The sequence below is a fragment of the Tasmannia lanceolata genome, unplaced genomic scaffold (assembly GCF_043159265.1).
Source record: "Tasmannia lanceolata isolate RefF3 unplaced genomic scaffold, GAP_Taslan_0.1 ptg000019l, whole genome shotgun sequence".
Lineage (NCBI taxonomy): Eukaryota > Viridiplantae > Streptophyta > Magnoliopsida > Canellales > Winteraceae > Tasmannia > Tasmannia lanceolata.
In genome coordinates, this window is record NW_027518696.1 from 171192 (window position 1) to 187506 (window position 16315).

Consider the following 16315-nt stretch of genomic DNA (forward strand, 5'->3'; position numbering starts at 1 on the left):
GAAAAATAATAAGTCGGAAATTATGTCGTTTGGTAAGGCATAGTAAACAACACCCCCATAATCATTCCCCCAAGTTCCCAACAACAAAAAGGAACACACACACACTCCATTCTCTTTCCCCAAAGGCAAATGCCCCTGTTCCTCTTCCACCGGACACCCCCCTCTTATCCTGCGCAACCCTTTCTCCACAAGCTAGGGTTCCTCCTTCCAGACGGAGGTTTTGGCTGATCCCGCCTCGGTTTTTAGGTGAGACATGTGGGATGCTCGGAGCTTTAATGAAACTCCTGTCCCTCTGCTGGAAGCCCTTTCTGGGAAATAATGGTGGTGGGAGAGAGGGTTTGGTCTGGTTCCGCGACATCGGTGGAGAGTTGTCAATGGCGGTGGTGCAGGCCAATCAGGTGCTGGAGGACCAGAGCCAGATCGAATCTGGACCCTTTGGCACTTTCGTCGGTGTCTACGACGGCCACGGTGGCCCCGAGGCTGCTCGTTACGTCTGTGATCACCTCTTCTCGAAGTTTCGAGGTCTTTTCTTTCTTTTCTTCATTATGTTGTTTGATTCTGCAGTCCATCCATGGCCTTAAATTTCTCTCTTTCATTTTTATGGTGCAATGAGGTTGCTGCTGGATTCAGTTTGATATTGATTTTTTTAAACCCTAGAAAATCTTTCGTTCGTGCTACGACCCTGTTTCTTTAACTTGTACCCCCCTCTCAGCATTGATAGTTTCTGTAGCTGTAAAATTTGTGTGCAGTGTTGTGTTTGAGCTTAGATGGATTCCAAAGACACTGAACCCGATTTAGTCTCAACTCTAAAAATTTATCAACTCCTTCACCATTTCCCTCCATGTGCACTAGTCAAGAAGACCAAGGTCAACTTATAGTGGAGCCAGGACAAGTACATTTTCACATCCTTCTTCTTACTTTTAATGGGCCCATTATCTGATTCTTCAGTCCCATGTACTCATTTTTCGTGGGCTCTATAGACCCCCTGTGACAACCATTATGCTTTTGGATTCATGTCATGCTTTTTCTTACTTGTAGTGGGACCATTATTTGATTGTTCAGTTACATTTTTCTTCACACTTTTTCATTTTGCATCGGATCATAGCCTGTTAGTGTGGAGCCATGTGACTCAATGACATTAGGTTTTATTTTCAAGTCGGCAGCTTGGTGTACGAAAATGATTGCATTTTAATTCTGAGCTCATAGGTATTGTGTTTTTTTTTGCAGAGATCTCATCTGAGGGACAGGCTGTGACATCTGAAACCATCCGAAGAGCCTTTCTAGAAACAGAGGAAGGGTTTACTACCCTTGTATCTCAGCTGTGGACTGCTCGACCACAGATGGCGACTGTTGGATCATGTTGTCTTGTCGGAGTCATCTTTCAGCGAACTCTCTATGTGGCCAACGCAGGAGATTCCCGTGTTGTACTGGGAAAAAGAGTTGGCAACACAGGGGGAATTGCTGCCATACAGTTATCTATTGAGCACAATGCTAACTTGGAGGCCGTGAGGCGGGAACTTAAGGAATTACATCCAAACGATCCTCAAATCGTTGTTCTTAAGCATGGAGTTTGGAGAGTAAAAGGCATCATACAGGTTTTACCGTCAAACCATTTTGTCTATTCTTTTCATTGGATTTGTCCATGTTCCCTTGCTGCAATTTGTAGGTGTTCATACATGGCCATATATGTAGCTTATAACATTATTTCTAATAGATTGCCTGTGTTGAATTGGATCCTTTGTAGTTGCAGTAGCACTATAAAGGCCATTCATTTTGTGATTGCTCCAAAACTTGTGTAGAAAAGCTAGAAAAGATGGTTTTATATAAAATTTATCCCTTGTCTTGTACCATCCTATTAGTTTTTCTTTTTCTTTTTTCTCGTCACCATTGCAAAGTACAAAATCTCAATTGCAAGGCATGTTCATCTGTTTGCAGCATTCATTCATATTATAGCCAATAATGTTATGTAATATGTTATTGATGTGTTCTGATGGCACAAACATGTTCACCTGTTTGGAAAAAGTCTTCTAACGGTGCTTTACACACTGTACAACTATAAGTTAGTCATAGCACACATTTAGTTCTATATGAGTATTAATATCAAATTTCGTAGTGCGTTGTATAATTTACTTCTCATTTTTTTTTAAAGATTAATAAATTTTAAGCAATTGCATGCCGAAAACAACCTTTCGGCGCCAAGCTTGAAATTAGAGCCATTGAACATTTCCAATTTTACTTCTCATTTGAATGAACATATTTTAGTTCTGATCCAAGTATACTTTAGTTTGACTAACAAATAACAATAAATGAATAAATTATAGGGCTCTAGTGTTGATCATCAAATCAGATCATGCAAACATTGGAAAAATTATTTATTTTCATAAAACCCATCAGTATTATCCGCAGCCTTTACAAGATCCAATAAAGAGGTTTTGCTAGTCTTCTTAAAAAAGTGGATGCAAATGAGTGTTTGGACACATGAAAATGGGAATGCAAACCGACCATTACTTGAAAAATGAAATGGAGAAGGCCTACAACCATGTGGAGTGGGACTTTGTGGATTACATCCTTAGAAGCACGAAGCGGGGGCGGGGGCGGGAGCGGAGGCGGGAGCGGGGGCGGGGAAGCGTGGGTTCTAGAAAAGTCTAAGTTTGGGAGCGCCATGGGAGCGTGTATGTAATATTTTCTTTATATATCTTTCAAAATTCAAGCACATCAAAAAATAATAGTTTCTAACCATTTTCATATGTATCTTTCAAAATTTAAGTACATCTAAAAGCTAATTTCTAACCATCTTCACCATCTTCATTTGTGTGCACTCGTTCCTCGTGCCTTCTGAAGATGCACAAGCCTTTGTGCTTTCTCCAACGAATTACTTTGAAGAGTTGGAGGAGTTTGATATAAGGAAGTTGGTGATCGTGGGACTTATAGAGTAATAGAAGCAAGCTGTGAGCGTCATTAGAGCAGTTCCTGTCTCTCTGGGGTCGCGCTCCCTGGAAGCTCCTTCCTAAGGAGCGCGGAATCGAGGTTCCGAGGTAGGAGCGGCACCCCGAGAGGAGGTTCCTGCTTCTAAGATTACATCCAAGAAAATATGGTTTTTGGCAATTGATGGAGGAGATGGATAATGGCATGATTACCTACGACACTAATAGATGCTGCACTGGCTGGATTCTTTGGTAGTTCTAGGGCTATCTGTCGAGGAGACCCACTCTCACCTTTCCTTTTCATAATGATAGCAGAGGTCCTTAGCTAGATGATAAAGGATAAGGAAAAGGGGATTATTCTGTGAATTTCAAGCTAATAGAAACACTCCATCTCTCACAATTCACAGATGATATCCTCATCTTTCTAAACAACAAAGGCGATTTTACAAAAGCTATGATGTGTTTTGCAGTGGTGTTGGGCCTAGAAATAAACCTTGGGAAACAGGATAGTTGTGGGCATTAGCACGGAGGATGATGTGGTGTCAAGATTTTCCGCAATCTTCAGGTGAATGAAGGGGAGTCCTCCCCAAACCACCTTGGCCTTCCATTGGGAGTGTGCATCTCGTCACCTTCTATTTGGGATCTGGTTTTTTAAAGGGTAGAAATGAAACTACTAACATGGAAAAAAGGCTACTTATCTCTTGGTGGGAGAGGGAGGGGGAGGATAACTCTCGTCAAAACGGTATTATCAAATCTATCAGTGTACTTGATGTCTCTTTTCTAGATCCCCTCCAAGATTTTCACACAATTGGAGATGCTCCAAATAGGCATTTCGTGGGAAGGTAGAGAGGAGAACAAAAAAAATTAAGACATCTCATGAGTTGGAAGAGAGTATTCAAATAAAAAAAAGGGTGGACTTGGTACTGGCGACCCGACCTCATAATAAGAAAGAAATTCCGTCTTGGTAGTAGATTTGTCTTGTGCAAAAGGGCAGAGTAATCATTAGATCAAATAATGATACATTGCTCCTTTCCCAAAAGATATGAGGAGCTATCCTATCCTTGTTTGGCATGACTTAGGTATTCCCAAGTTTCATTGATTATGTTATCTTCGGATCCCCATCCGACCTAGTTGGTGATGTTGGAAAATCTCTTTTGGAAGCTTAGCCCCATGTGACTATGTGGCACATTTGCAATGAACTGAACTCTAGGATATTCAAGGATAGAACAACACCCACGGTAAAATTATAATGAAAATTAAATTGGATATATTAAGTTGGGAAAAAGGTAAGAACTCTTTGGGCTTCTTGTCATCCAATGACGCTTGATGAGATTGAATAGTATGAGCCTAAGGCATCGTTGATTGGTAACCTTCTCCTTGTGGATGTAACAAAATTAAATCTCGGTGCTATCCAACCCATATGCTTAGTACTGGTGAAATAAAAGAAAGCAATGCAAATAACCTAACCCCATGACAACTGAGAGCTTGTCCTTGCACTGTTTTCTTCATCTATCTTGCTGTTTTGCTGTTTTTTTTATCTTTTATAGAAGTTTCTGTTGCCATTAAAAAAAAAAAGAATTCTAGTTACTGTTACTATTCCAAAAAAAAAATGTCGCCCTCCCTAAAACCTATACAAATCCCACAATACCAACAACACAAGAAGTAAAAGAGGAAGATGGAGAATAAAGCTATTAAATAGAGCAATATCTCCACAGCCATTTATCTGCATTCGGGATTGAAGTTGTTGTTTTGGCTTTGTGCAACGATATTGGTTTACTTAGGCACACATTTGCACTAGAACCTATGGATGGAGAAAAAAAACACCCCAACAAGCCAATTCTTTAAGACAGAAGAAAATTCTCTATGGCTATGCAGGCTGTGCTTTTGCAAGAAGTTTGCACCACTCAAAAATAAGTGTATAAGTCTTTCTCTTGGCAAGTTACATGAATTAGACTTCATTGCCCTCCACCTTGTTAGAACACCCAAAGCTGTCTCCATTAAAGCATGAAACAGCTGACTTCTTCTTTCATCTTCTCTCTTGAACCTATTGTACATTAAATAAAAGTCATAGCCTTGTTATTAGTTCGAAAACCACTATGCAGAAAGTCACTTTACGATCAAGGGTAAAAGGCAATTTTTGGGTTTTTACAAGGGGGAATATGGGGCATATCTGTGAGATCAGGACCGTTGATACTGTAGAACGTCATGAGATGGCCTACATGGTCTTGGTCCCATCCTGAATGCTCATGTTGTGTGTGAGATAGAACAACTGCAAAAATCAATGGTTTAGCTTTTCTTTGTGCAACCATAAATGAGGCTGGTCATCCGATCAAGGCGCTCAACGACATTTGGCTGGTGGCCAGTCTTATGGTTGTCGGAACAACATATCCGATCACACAAACAAGGCAGAAGTGGAGCCCAAAAAGTGTCTTTTTGCAAGGAAATTAAAATTGCTTTTTAGCATTTTCCTATTGTGTTTATGGTGTCCAGCCTTATAGGGAGGGGAATCAATGCTGCTTTTGTCAATATTTTTACCAAGGTTGCCAGAGCGGGAATCGAAAGCGGGAATTGAAACGGGAATCGAAAGCGGGAATCGAAGGCTCCCAGGGAAGAATCCTACTAAAGGTTGCCAAAGGGGGAATCGAAAGCGGGAATCGAAACAGGAATCGAAGCGGGAATCGAAGGCTCCCAGGGAAGAATCCTGCTTCCTTGATTTTTACTCATTAATTTCCCCCTTTTCTGTTATAAAATATTCATTTAAATGGTCACATCATTGAATCCGTTAGGTTATGGATAGTGCATGACTTGATCTGGACCAAGTTCATCTGTGAATTCTGTGGACCAACGTACGAAGGAGGAGAGAATGGCAATCTGGAGAGCATTTATTTCCAGGAGACAACGGCAATCTGAAGCTCTCTAGTTATTAGTGATTCTTTTCGTATTGGCTAACCACTGTTACATATAACCGTGTATTGTTTACCTTTCTTTCTTTCTTTCTGTCTTTCTTTGGACATCCTGTCCGCCTCCTCCTTCAGATCAATACAAGTTACTGCTCTGAAAGAAATATTTACTTTTTCTGTCATTCTGTTCACAGATTAGGTTCAATTATCAATTGCACATTTATTCTATTTTTCTGCTCTTCAGCTTGCTAGAACTAGAAGCTTGTTCCATTTAATTGACGAAGATATTTAATGGAATGTAACTTTTCTCGTTGCATCTTAGTCATGGATTCATGTAATGATGTAGGTCATTGATGCAATGTACCTCCTACAAACATGCCAATATATTGTGATATTAAATTTACTCGTCCATTAAGAAATATATTATATGCATGAATTCCCAAAATGATGGAAAATATAAGTTACAATTTCCTTTTGAGTTCACATGTTGCAACACTTATGTCTGAGACTGCCGTTTCTTCAAAATTCGAAGTTTCCTTTGCATACCCTTACTAACCTGAATGATGATGTAGAGATTGCAACTTGACTTATTTTAAAATTTTCTCATCCTATCTATTCCATGGATTTTTGTGACCTTGGTACTTCCTGAATAATGACATTTGTTCAGTCAATTCTTTTACTGTATTTGGTGTAGGTGTCTAGATCAATAGGTGATGTATATATGAAACATGGCCAGTACAACAGGGAACCACTCAATGGGAAATTCAGAATTTCTGGACCAATGAACATGCCTATACTCACTGCCAATCCATCCATTATCTCTCATCCTCTTCAAGCAAATGATTCGTTCCTCATATTTGCCTCAGATGGTCTCTGGGAACACCTGAGCAATGAAAAAGCAGTGGAGATTGTTCACAAGCATCCATGTGCGGTATGATCCCCCCCCCCCCCTTTTCATTGCTACTGTGTGTTGCTTTTTTCGCTACAGAAATTCCTTTCAGATTACCGTTCCAAAAAAAAAAAAAAAAAAAATTTCCTTTCAGATTTTGCAGTTTGTGTTAGTGTAATCATGAAACTGCTTCTATTTTTCAAATTCTTCAAGCCATTATCATGTGATTATTTTTCAGCAGGAGTCATGGCAGTGACCTTGCTTTTTTATCCTAGGGCCAAACTTTTTTTTTCTTGATTAAGCTAAAGCAAAAATAACTCCTACAAACCTGCCAATATATTGTGATATTAAATTCATTATGCTTCTGTCTATAAAAATTTGCCTGTCCATTTAGAAATATATCATATCCATGAATTCCCCAAATGATGGAAAATATACAATTTCCTTTTGAGTTCTCATGTCGTAACACTCATGTCTGAGACTGCCATTTCTTCAAAATTTGAAGTTCCCTTTGCATACCCTTACTAACCTCAATGAAGATGTAGAGATTGCAACTTGACTCTTTTGGTTTTTTTTTTTTTTTTTTCGAATCGTTGCAACTTGACTTATTTAAATTTTTTTTTTGTGAGAAAGTAACATAAATTTCATTCCAATCAGAAACAAAATTACAAGGGGGACATGATGTCCCCAATGGGGCAGCCCGTAAAACATACATAAACCAAAATAAAACTCAATCAATAGACGCCGCCCGATGATCCCACGCCATACTAGATTTCCAATTGATCCACACCACCCTTAGCTAACTCGTCCGCCAATGAGTTTGCCGAACGCCTCATGTGCGTTAATTGCGGCCATAAAATGCGAACAAGGTCCCTTACTTCGTCGATCTTATGCGCCAGCCTCCATGACCCACAACAGTTACCTGAGGCCCATGCAATGGTGTTTGCCGAGTCGCCTTCCACGATCAGTGGTCCCAAGCGGTGTCTTTTGTACCACCTTAGACCGCACAGAAGCGCTGACAATTCCGCTTCATTTGCATCGCATACCCCGGACGGGCCTGAGAAAGAGAAAACAATCTCCCCCTTGTCATTTTGGATAACCGCCCCAATGCCAGCCCTCCCCAGATTCCCTAACGAGCTGCCATCAAAATTTAATTTAAACCAACCATCCAGGGGAGGATTCCAACTAGGCGCAATGGTATTTTTAGATTTTTTCTCCGACACGACTGTCATCCAGTTTCTAAGAACTTCACCAACAGAATATGGAACGCTCCCTTTTGCCGAAGCCCTAGCTATAATTGATATTTTGACTTCAAGAGATACCATCTGTCGAGATTTCTCTTTGCCGTTAAAAATACGATTGTTTCCTTCGTTCCAAATGTGCCACAGCACAGCATATGGAATAGACATCCACCATTGATCTCCCAGCCACCTGTGAAAGACATCCTCAAGAGAGAATTACCTTAGATATATTGTCTTATTTTAAAATTTTCTCATCTTGTCTTTCATGACTTACATGACTTTCAGTTCACGTATACCTTCCTGGTAGAGCTTGTACTGTCCCAACTTAGGTGAAGTTCCTGTCATGCTAATCTGTTGTATTTGTAGGAGTTTATCTAAAAAATAGTCACATGCATGTCCAATGGTCATGTTTTACTCCTAGTTGCTCACAATCTTTCACTAAATTTTTATCATGGAATTATGCATAAAATGGTTGGAATATTGGTAGACTAGAAAGCACAGTTCCGTGGTTGGGTGCATCCATCCAGCAAAGCTGGCATCTTACATGATTAGGCACTTTCCAGCATGAATATGGACTTAAAGTACAATCTTTGAGAATGGGTTAATTATCAGAGAAGGAAAGCTAACCTATGAGAGTGCAGGAAGCCAAGAACCATTAATGTATTGGATGTAATATGGAGCTGTTCGATAGGAGCAGAGGAAAAGAAGACGAAGAAAAAGAAGACAGAAGAGGGCTGAACAGTGAATGCTATTGGCAAGAGATTATTTCTGTCTTATGCACTCAATTGGTTTTCCCCCAAAAATATTTGATATCTGCATAAGAGGAGGTGTAAGGAATTAGATAAGAGAAGGTGTAAGGATCCAATTCCTGAAGCTGGGCAGATTCTCTGAAAGTGATCGGACTGGTAGTTATAGTAGAATGAGGGAGGTCGGTAGACATAGGGCTTTCGCCCCAGATCGGTACACGAGAGGACTTTGACACAAGCTTTAGAAAGCGATTATGAAAGAAGATTCGCAACTTCCGAAGAGCCACATCAAGAACAAGAGATGGTACCACATGTGCTGCAGGACAGGCAGAAATGGGATATATATTTGAAACAACTATAGCAAGGGTTTTTTTTTTCTTGGTATGATTTCCTTTGTATTTATTCATGAGAGTATTTTTATTGTGCTATATGGAAAGGGACCTACAGATTCACAGAAACAGCCTCTCTACAAAGCAGGGGTAACGCTACGTACATCTAGCTCTCCCTAGACCCCGCAATGGCGGGAGCCTCGTGCACTAGGCCGCCCTTTTTTTATATGGAAAGGGACCTACAGATCTAGGGAATAATCCAGTGGTTTTTTTTTTTGGGGGTATGATTTCCTTGGTATTTATTCATGGAAGTATTTTTATTCTGCTATTTATACCAATTCAATGAGCTTGTTTGTGAGTATGATAGTGTCGTAGTTATTTGCTATATTGTCTATTTTATCATTCAAGTGCACATTATATTAAACAAAAGGCTCTCAGCTGCAATGCATCCCAGTATGTGGACTGGCATCAGGTTCCAAACATTATGAATCAAATCTTGCCATTCAAAAAAAAAAAATGAACCAAGTCTAAAACCTACAAGAAGTACAAATTACAGAAAGTTGATAGAGATTAGAGACCCTCAGGCTCCTTGACTGTGACACCATTCTAGGAAGCCCCTAACCTCCTGATTACATCTTCATCAATAATTATCTGTAGGCAAGCTGGTTTGAGGATGAGCTCATCACTTCTATAACCTGCATCTGTCAGACTCTCGGTAGGCAATGAAGTTTGAAGTTTGAACCTGTCATCACCATTAATGACTACGGCAGAGGTTCAACTTCCGAAGTGCAAATCACTTTGCAGTCTGTTCAGTTAGGATCAAATCCATTTCTTTTCTTTCTTTCTTTTTTGACAATTGACTTATATTCATTGATACCATGAAAGATACATTAGGGACCAGGAGTCCCAATTGTTATTACATAGTATCGGACAAGGCATTTCGGGGCATACCCTAAAATACCAAAAAGAGCCAAATAGGCCTTAAAGACCTAGACATTCCATTACCAATACATACTCTTTGATTTTACCAGCATAACTGCATCCCAAAAGCACCCAAATAATCATCCAACCCCCCTGAAATTTTCAGACAACCATGCCTCTAAAAGTGAAAGACCGTGGTCTCTCAAGCTTAGGAGGAGCTATATCTTTCTACCAGCACGTCTGAAATCCATTTCTTTTCTTTTCTTTTCTTTTTTGAAACTACTACTATTTCTTTCATTCCATAAAATCCACAACTTTGTATGTGGTGTAATGCTCCAATCTTCTCATGACATATATGTTAGTTGGTAGTCATATCTTTGCATTAGGCTCACCTTTTGGTCACCATGATTGTAGGCCTCATTGGCTAAGGATGGAGTTTTGAGACATATTTTGAATTTGGGGATTCTTTTAAATACTCCAGAAGTCCTATTCTGTTGTTAAAGACTAGCTAAACAAGTCTGTAATCAGGCTTGTATTATCATTAATTGAAAGATAGACAACTCCTCAAGATGAGGAAGAAATCCTTGTGCTTGGAAAACCACATGCTGCTGCCTAGACGGGGAATCAGAAGCCCTGAAGCCTCCACTTGCTAGATCTCATAGATGGAACTATCTGTCAAGGAGGCCTTAGATGGCCCAATAACACAATATTAGAGCCTCTGGAGGCGAAAGCTAGAATGTTGTTATGGGGATTAAGATGGTACACGAATGAAGGACTCGCTCCATTGATCATTGAGGGAGATTCTGCCAATGTAGTGGCACGGGGGCTACAAGCAAAGCGCAGGGGCCATGGAAGATCACATACATTATTTCTGAAATCTGTGATCTTTGCACGGGTGATTTAACCTCAAATTTAAGCATATATTGAGATCAGCCAATTCAAAAGAGGATAACCTAGCAAAAGACGGGGTGGAGAAAGGGGACGTGGAAATCAACAATACATTTGAAGAGGAAGAAATCAGTGAGGAGTAAGATGGACAGCACAACCATGTATATGCAGGTGTCTACTAAGCCGCGCTGCTAGCATTTTGCACAGTATGCTTAATTTGATGGAGAGCTAGCATCGGGATTTGATTTACAAGTTGCTATGTTATTTCTAGATGTAACTGGGCTACGTAACAGTAGTATGTTACTGTTTGTGTAAGGCTTTGGAACCAGTAATGATGAGTGGGTTGAGATGTATCCAAGGGACAGCTTGTCCCCATTGATGTATTTTTGGGTAATTCATTAATAAACTGTTACCTATAAAAAAATATCAGAGCCTCTGCTCACAGTATTGCTGAAGTCTACCACCACCAAATGCAATCTTCTTAGTTGCATGTTACATGCCTTGTTTTGCTAAATAGCAACCTGCAAGGCCATGCAAGCAATGGGAGGACAAGACACTGACCGATAAGCTCGACGTTGACATGTTTACGTGAAGATTAGATCAAATGGGATGCTCCCAGAAAGTTACAATTGCGTGTGCAATATATTGTTTTGGTTGTGGAGGAAGTATTGGTTGACCTTTACTATATTCATCTAAAAATCTGGTGTAAATGTTATGTGAGGGGCTCTACGGTCATTATCATTACAACAATGGTGTTGATTTCATTCACCATTCTGGATCCACCTTTGTTGGAACTCAACGGGCAACACTCATATGTGGAAATGCTCCTTTTTGTTTGTTGTTATTTTCTCCCCTTTGAATGGTGCCTACATCAACCTTTGTCAACTAGTTTGGCTTGCCAGTGTTGCAACACATTGTGATTTGTAAAGGAACCTCTTGAAAAACTCAAATTCATTCATTTATTACTGTTAAGGCGGGACCTTCTTTTGGCATAGATACAGAAATCTGTCCTATGTAGAAATCTGGCTGTGATTAAACCAATTGCTTATATTCATGTCTTTCTTTCTTCTCTGCATAGCATGATACTGTAATCTGTTGAATCATTCCTATTTTGGATTCCGATTGGGAGTAAACCATGTCTAGGTTTTGTTTGGGCTAACAAGAAGCTTGTATGGACGCAGGGGAGTGCCAAGAGGCTAATCAAGGTTGCTCTCCAAGAAGCAGCTAGAAAACGAGAGATGAGATACTCGGATCTGAGAAGGATTGACAAGAAGGTCAGACGCCACTTCCACGATGATATAACCGTCATTGTTTTATTCCTAAATCATGACCTCATCTCTAGAGGCTTGACGCAAGGACCTCCCTTATCAATTCGAAGTGCTTTAGAACATTGATACGATAAGAACCCCACCTTTCCTTACACTCTGATTTTGGGTTCAAAAGGCGGTAGTTCCAATCACCCCAGATATCAAAACAATCTTATAAAACTTTCAAGAGAGCAGTGTCAAAAACCAGTTGCGACATACATTGAATCTGTACAATGGTTTTCATGTACTGTCTGGAAATGTTCAAGTACTCCCTCCAATACCCTAATCAGCAGTTTTTGAAGCTCATGTAATCTTTGATTTCTATTCAGTATTCACTATATTTATGGGTTCTTCGGTCTGTATTTTGGTTAATGGAACCATGGACAAAGAAGTAAGGATTCCCCATCCCCATTCATGTAGGCAAAATGAAGGTACTTTACTCACAACAATTAAAGATCTGATTGTTGATAATGAAAAAGAGCAGCATCTATCAGTCAGAAACTGCCATGATGTGCCCTTTTGATGATTCATTCGATGGCTCTCAAAGCTAGTTGATAGAAAATGCAGGTACTTTAAATCATTATGATTGATTTCTGAACCTCTTTCAAAAATAAAATTTATCGATTGCTGAACTAAATAATTGTACTGGGATTAACTTATCCTTTTCACTAGGGTTTAGCTGTGAAGCAGGCTGCATAATCATACTTCGGTTAATTTTGAGAAATGAACAGTCTGTTTATTTTTTTTCAGCAGGGTCTGTTATCTGCTTAGTTTAACAGAGGCTGCAGTACCATTGCATATTGCACAATTGGTACTGGGCCTTCAAACTCGTTTTCTGTTTAAGGCAACTCACCAAAGGAAGCGATTGATTGTAAACAATGAATACTAATAAACTTTAGCTTGGGTGTAGTGGGCTTTTTGTTACAAGAGAGTTTTCATGAAAATTCTAATTAATCAGAACAGAATTTAAAATTCAAGGAAATCGAATGATGCCAATCAAACACTAGGGCTCGTAAAATGGGAGTAAAACAAATTTTACAGCAACTTTTCCACTTTAAAATGGACACGAAATTTGTTTTAATCCAATTTTACATCAAAAGAAAAAGTGCCCAGAGGAAAATTTCAAGAGCCTTTTTTCAGGGGGGAATTAAGTTGCTGAATTTTCTTTAGCATAGCCAAGCATGTCTTTGGAGGATCGATTTCACCATATTTCCAGTAATCAATTGCCTGGATATAATGTTACCATCTGCAAAGCCCAGGCTTGTTGCATTTCCATTCCATTACAAGATACTTGATGCCTTCCTTGTCTAGCCTTGAATAACAGTGGAGTTTTCTTGCACTTAAATGCCTCGATGACCCTTTTATACAAGCTTTAATGACTGAAGTTTCTACAATGACTTCGGGGGTGTTTTAAAGGATGATTATTGTCTTTTCTTCCTGAATTCGAATGCATCTTGTAACCCTCCTTACCAGAAATCTCTGCATGAACAAGTTCCATCTTTGAAATGATGGTACCGCACACGATCTCTCACAACAATCTCACGATTGTACACATGTGAAATGAGCTTGGTTGCAGAGTGGCAGTCCTTGCAGACTCGAAGGTTTTTCACAATGCGTATGGTTGTTCCAGGGTTTGTGCTGAGGAACCCAAAAGCAATGGCGAGTTTCTCACTATGGTAGCAAATTGCACTTTCCTTCTCCTCCTCATCGATGTTGAACAGAACTTGGGTTATGTCTGGAACATAACCTTTGAGTCTCAGTCTTTCTAGCATCTCCTCTAACATCAAGTGAATCTCGTTAGTCCGAGGATGTGAACCATCCCCCATTACAAATTCATGAATTACACCATCCAATTCTATTAAACTGCTACCAGGAATAGTTCTGATCCCTCTTTCCTTCATTAGCTTCCTCACTTTTGAGACATCATCCCATCTACCTGCCTTTGCGTAAATGTTTGACAATAGAGCATATCGACCACTATTCTGTGGCTCCAATTCGAGTAAGAGCTTCCCAACTTTCTCACCCAATTCTACATTTCCATGTATCCTGCAAGCACCCAATAGAGCCCCCCAGACAGCTGCATTAGGTTCCATTGGCATTGTCTTTATAATGTCCTCAGCCTCATCCAAGTGCCCTCCCCTGCCTAGGAGGTCAACGATGCACCCGTAGTGCTCCACTGCCGGTTGCACACCATACACCTGTTTCATAGAATTGAAGTACCTGAGTCCTTCTTTCACCAACCCTGCATGAGCACATGCATTTAGAACACCAACAAAGGTGATCCCGTCTGGCCTCAACTTTTCTCTCTGCATTTTCGAGAAGATCTCAATAGCTTCCATGGCATGCCCGTGCATCGCAAGCCCTCCGATCATCGCATTCCATGAGAAGACTTCTTTCTGTTGAATCTTATTGAAAAGCTCCAATGCCATGTCTAGGCGTCCACATTTCGCATACATGTCGAGCAAAGATGTCCCAAGAACTGCATCCAGCTTAATAGAATTTCTCTCCATATACGCATGGACCCATCTACCTTGATCTAGAGCCCCTACATTGGCACATGCTGCGAGCACGCTCGAAAGAACAAACTTCCTCGGCTGAATTCTTCGCTTCTGCATCTCGCGGAAGGCCATCAAGGCTTCCTTGAAGTAACCTCCTTGAATATAACCATCAATGATGGCACTCCAAGAGATGTCATCTCTTTGAGGCATTTCTTCAAACAACCTTTGTGAATCCTCAATCATTCCACACCTTGCATAGCCAGAAATCATGGCATTCCAGGAACTGACATTCCTACACGGCATACAATCGAACAGCTTCCTTGCAGCTTCCATGTCCCCAGATTTCATGTACCCATCAATCATCGCATTCCAGCAGACAGCGTCAAGCTCCACATTCCCATCAAACAATCGGCGTGCCTCTGCTATCCGACCACAAGATGCGTACATCTGAATTCCAGCACTCTGTATATAACCATCTCCACCAAACCCATGTTTTACAACGTGAGCATGCAATTGCATCCCTTCTTCAATAGCTCTAGTAACAGTACATGCTTTGAACAAGGAGGGAAATGTGAACTTATTAGGCCTGGGATTTTCCTCCACCATCTGACAATAGAATAATATCGCTTTGTGAGGAGCATTATTATCCAGCAATCCTCTAATGATGGAGTTCCATAAGAAGACATGGGGTTGGTGAACTTGGTTAAAAACTTTCAGCGCATTCTCCAAGCTCCCCAATTCAGAATTAGCATAGCACTTGACTAGGGAGCCAGCTGTGAAGTTGTGTTGAGAAAGGCCTGTTTTTATGATGAGGGAGTGGGTTTGCTTGAGGTTTTGCAGTGATTTGGTGCATTGGGTATCTAAGAGTTGGGTGATAGTCTTGTGGGAAATTGAGGAGTTGTGGGATGGGAGGAGGTCTGGTGGAGGAGGAAGAGACTCCATCAATGTGCTGCCCATCATTCATTCCTCACAGCCTGCCACCCAGAATGAAAATATCACACAGCTTTCTCTTATCTAACCTCTAAGTAACGCTTCAAATCCTTTCCATGCGTCATCTCTTGAGAAGATTGTGGGGGCATTGCCCATCCTTGTTATCAGGAGTTTGTCCTAAATGTAAAAATATTTATACCAAAGAACAAAACTGAACCCATATGAGTGCAAGTGCAGATTCTTTGTTGTTGCTTTTTCTCTTTTTAAAGAAATTGTAATGACCGAAGAAGACCAGAAACTTGGTGCTACTCTCAAATCTAAATTCGTTTACGTTCCATGTGCTACATGAATGAATGTCAATTCTTCATCTAGTGGGTTCCGATGCAAATTGATCATCCTAACCATCTAACTAGAAGACATCTATGTGGAGCATATCCCAATTTGTTATTAGCCTTCCATTTCTTCAGGCAGATAAAAATAAATAAAAGACAGGTGGTTAGGCTGTCCCATTGGTGGAATTCAATGGTCTTCCATCCTGCCGCTAGATGTACAATTTTTTCTTGCGATCTCAAAGAAAAAGTGAAATGCTAGCAACAGTATTGTATGTAGCAAAATAGTAAGCAAATATGGCACCGGTGAACAAATGCATGGCTGAAAATTCAATTTCCATACAAATAAGGTGATTTAGGTTTATTTATTTATTTGCAAATGAAACATCAACTCTTTTTTTCGGAAGCCATTA

At 40.2% G+C, this 16315-nt stretch overlaps 1 protein-coding gene and 1 pseudogene across 1 annotated transcript; one reads left to right on the forward strand and one right to left on the reverse strand.

The window, feature by feature from the left end:
* The first annotated feature begins 32 nt into the window (after positions 1–32).
* LOC143852222 (Protein phosphatase 2C family protein) lies at positions 33–12623 on the forward strand. The gene is made up of 4 exons (XM_077361604.1): positions 33–522; positions 1228–1595; positions 6519–6755; positions 12020–12623. The coding sequence occupies exons 1-4, from the start codon at positions 261–263 to the stop codon at positions 12230–12232; spliced, it is 1080 nt and encodes a 359-aa protein (XP_077217719.1). The 5' UTR covers positions 33–260; the 3' UTR covers positions 12233–12623.
* Positions 12624–13135: 512 nt separating this feature from the next.
* LOC143852221 (pentatricopeptide repeat-containing protein At5g48910 pseudogene) lies at positions 13136–15880 on the reverse strand (annotated as a pseudogene).
* Positions 15881–16315: the final 435 nt, after the last annotated feature.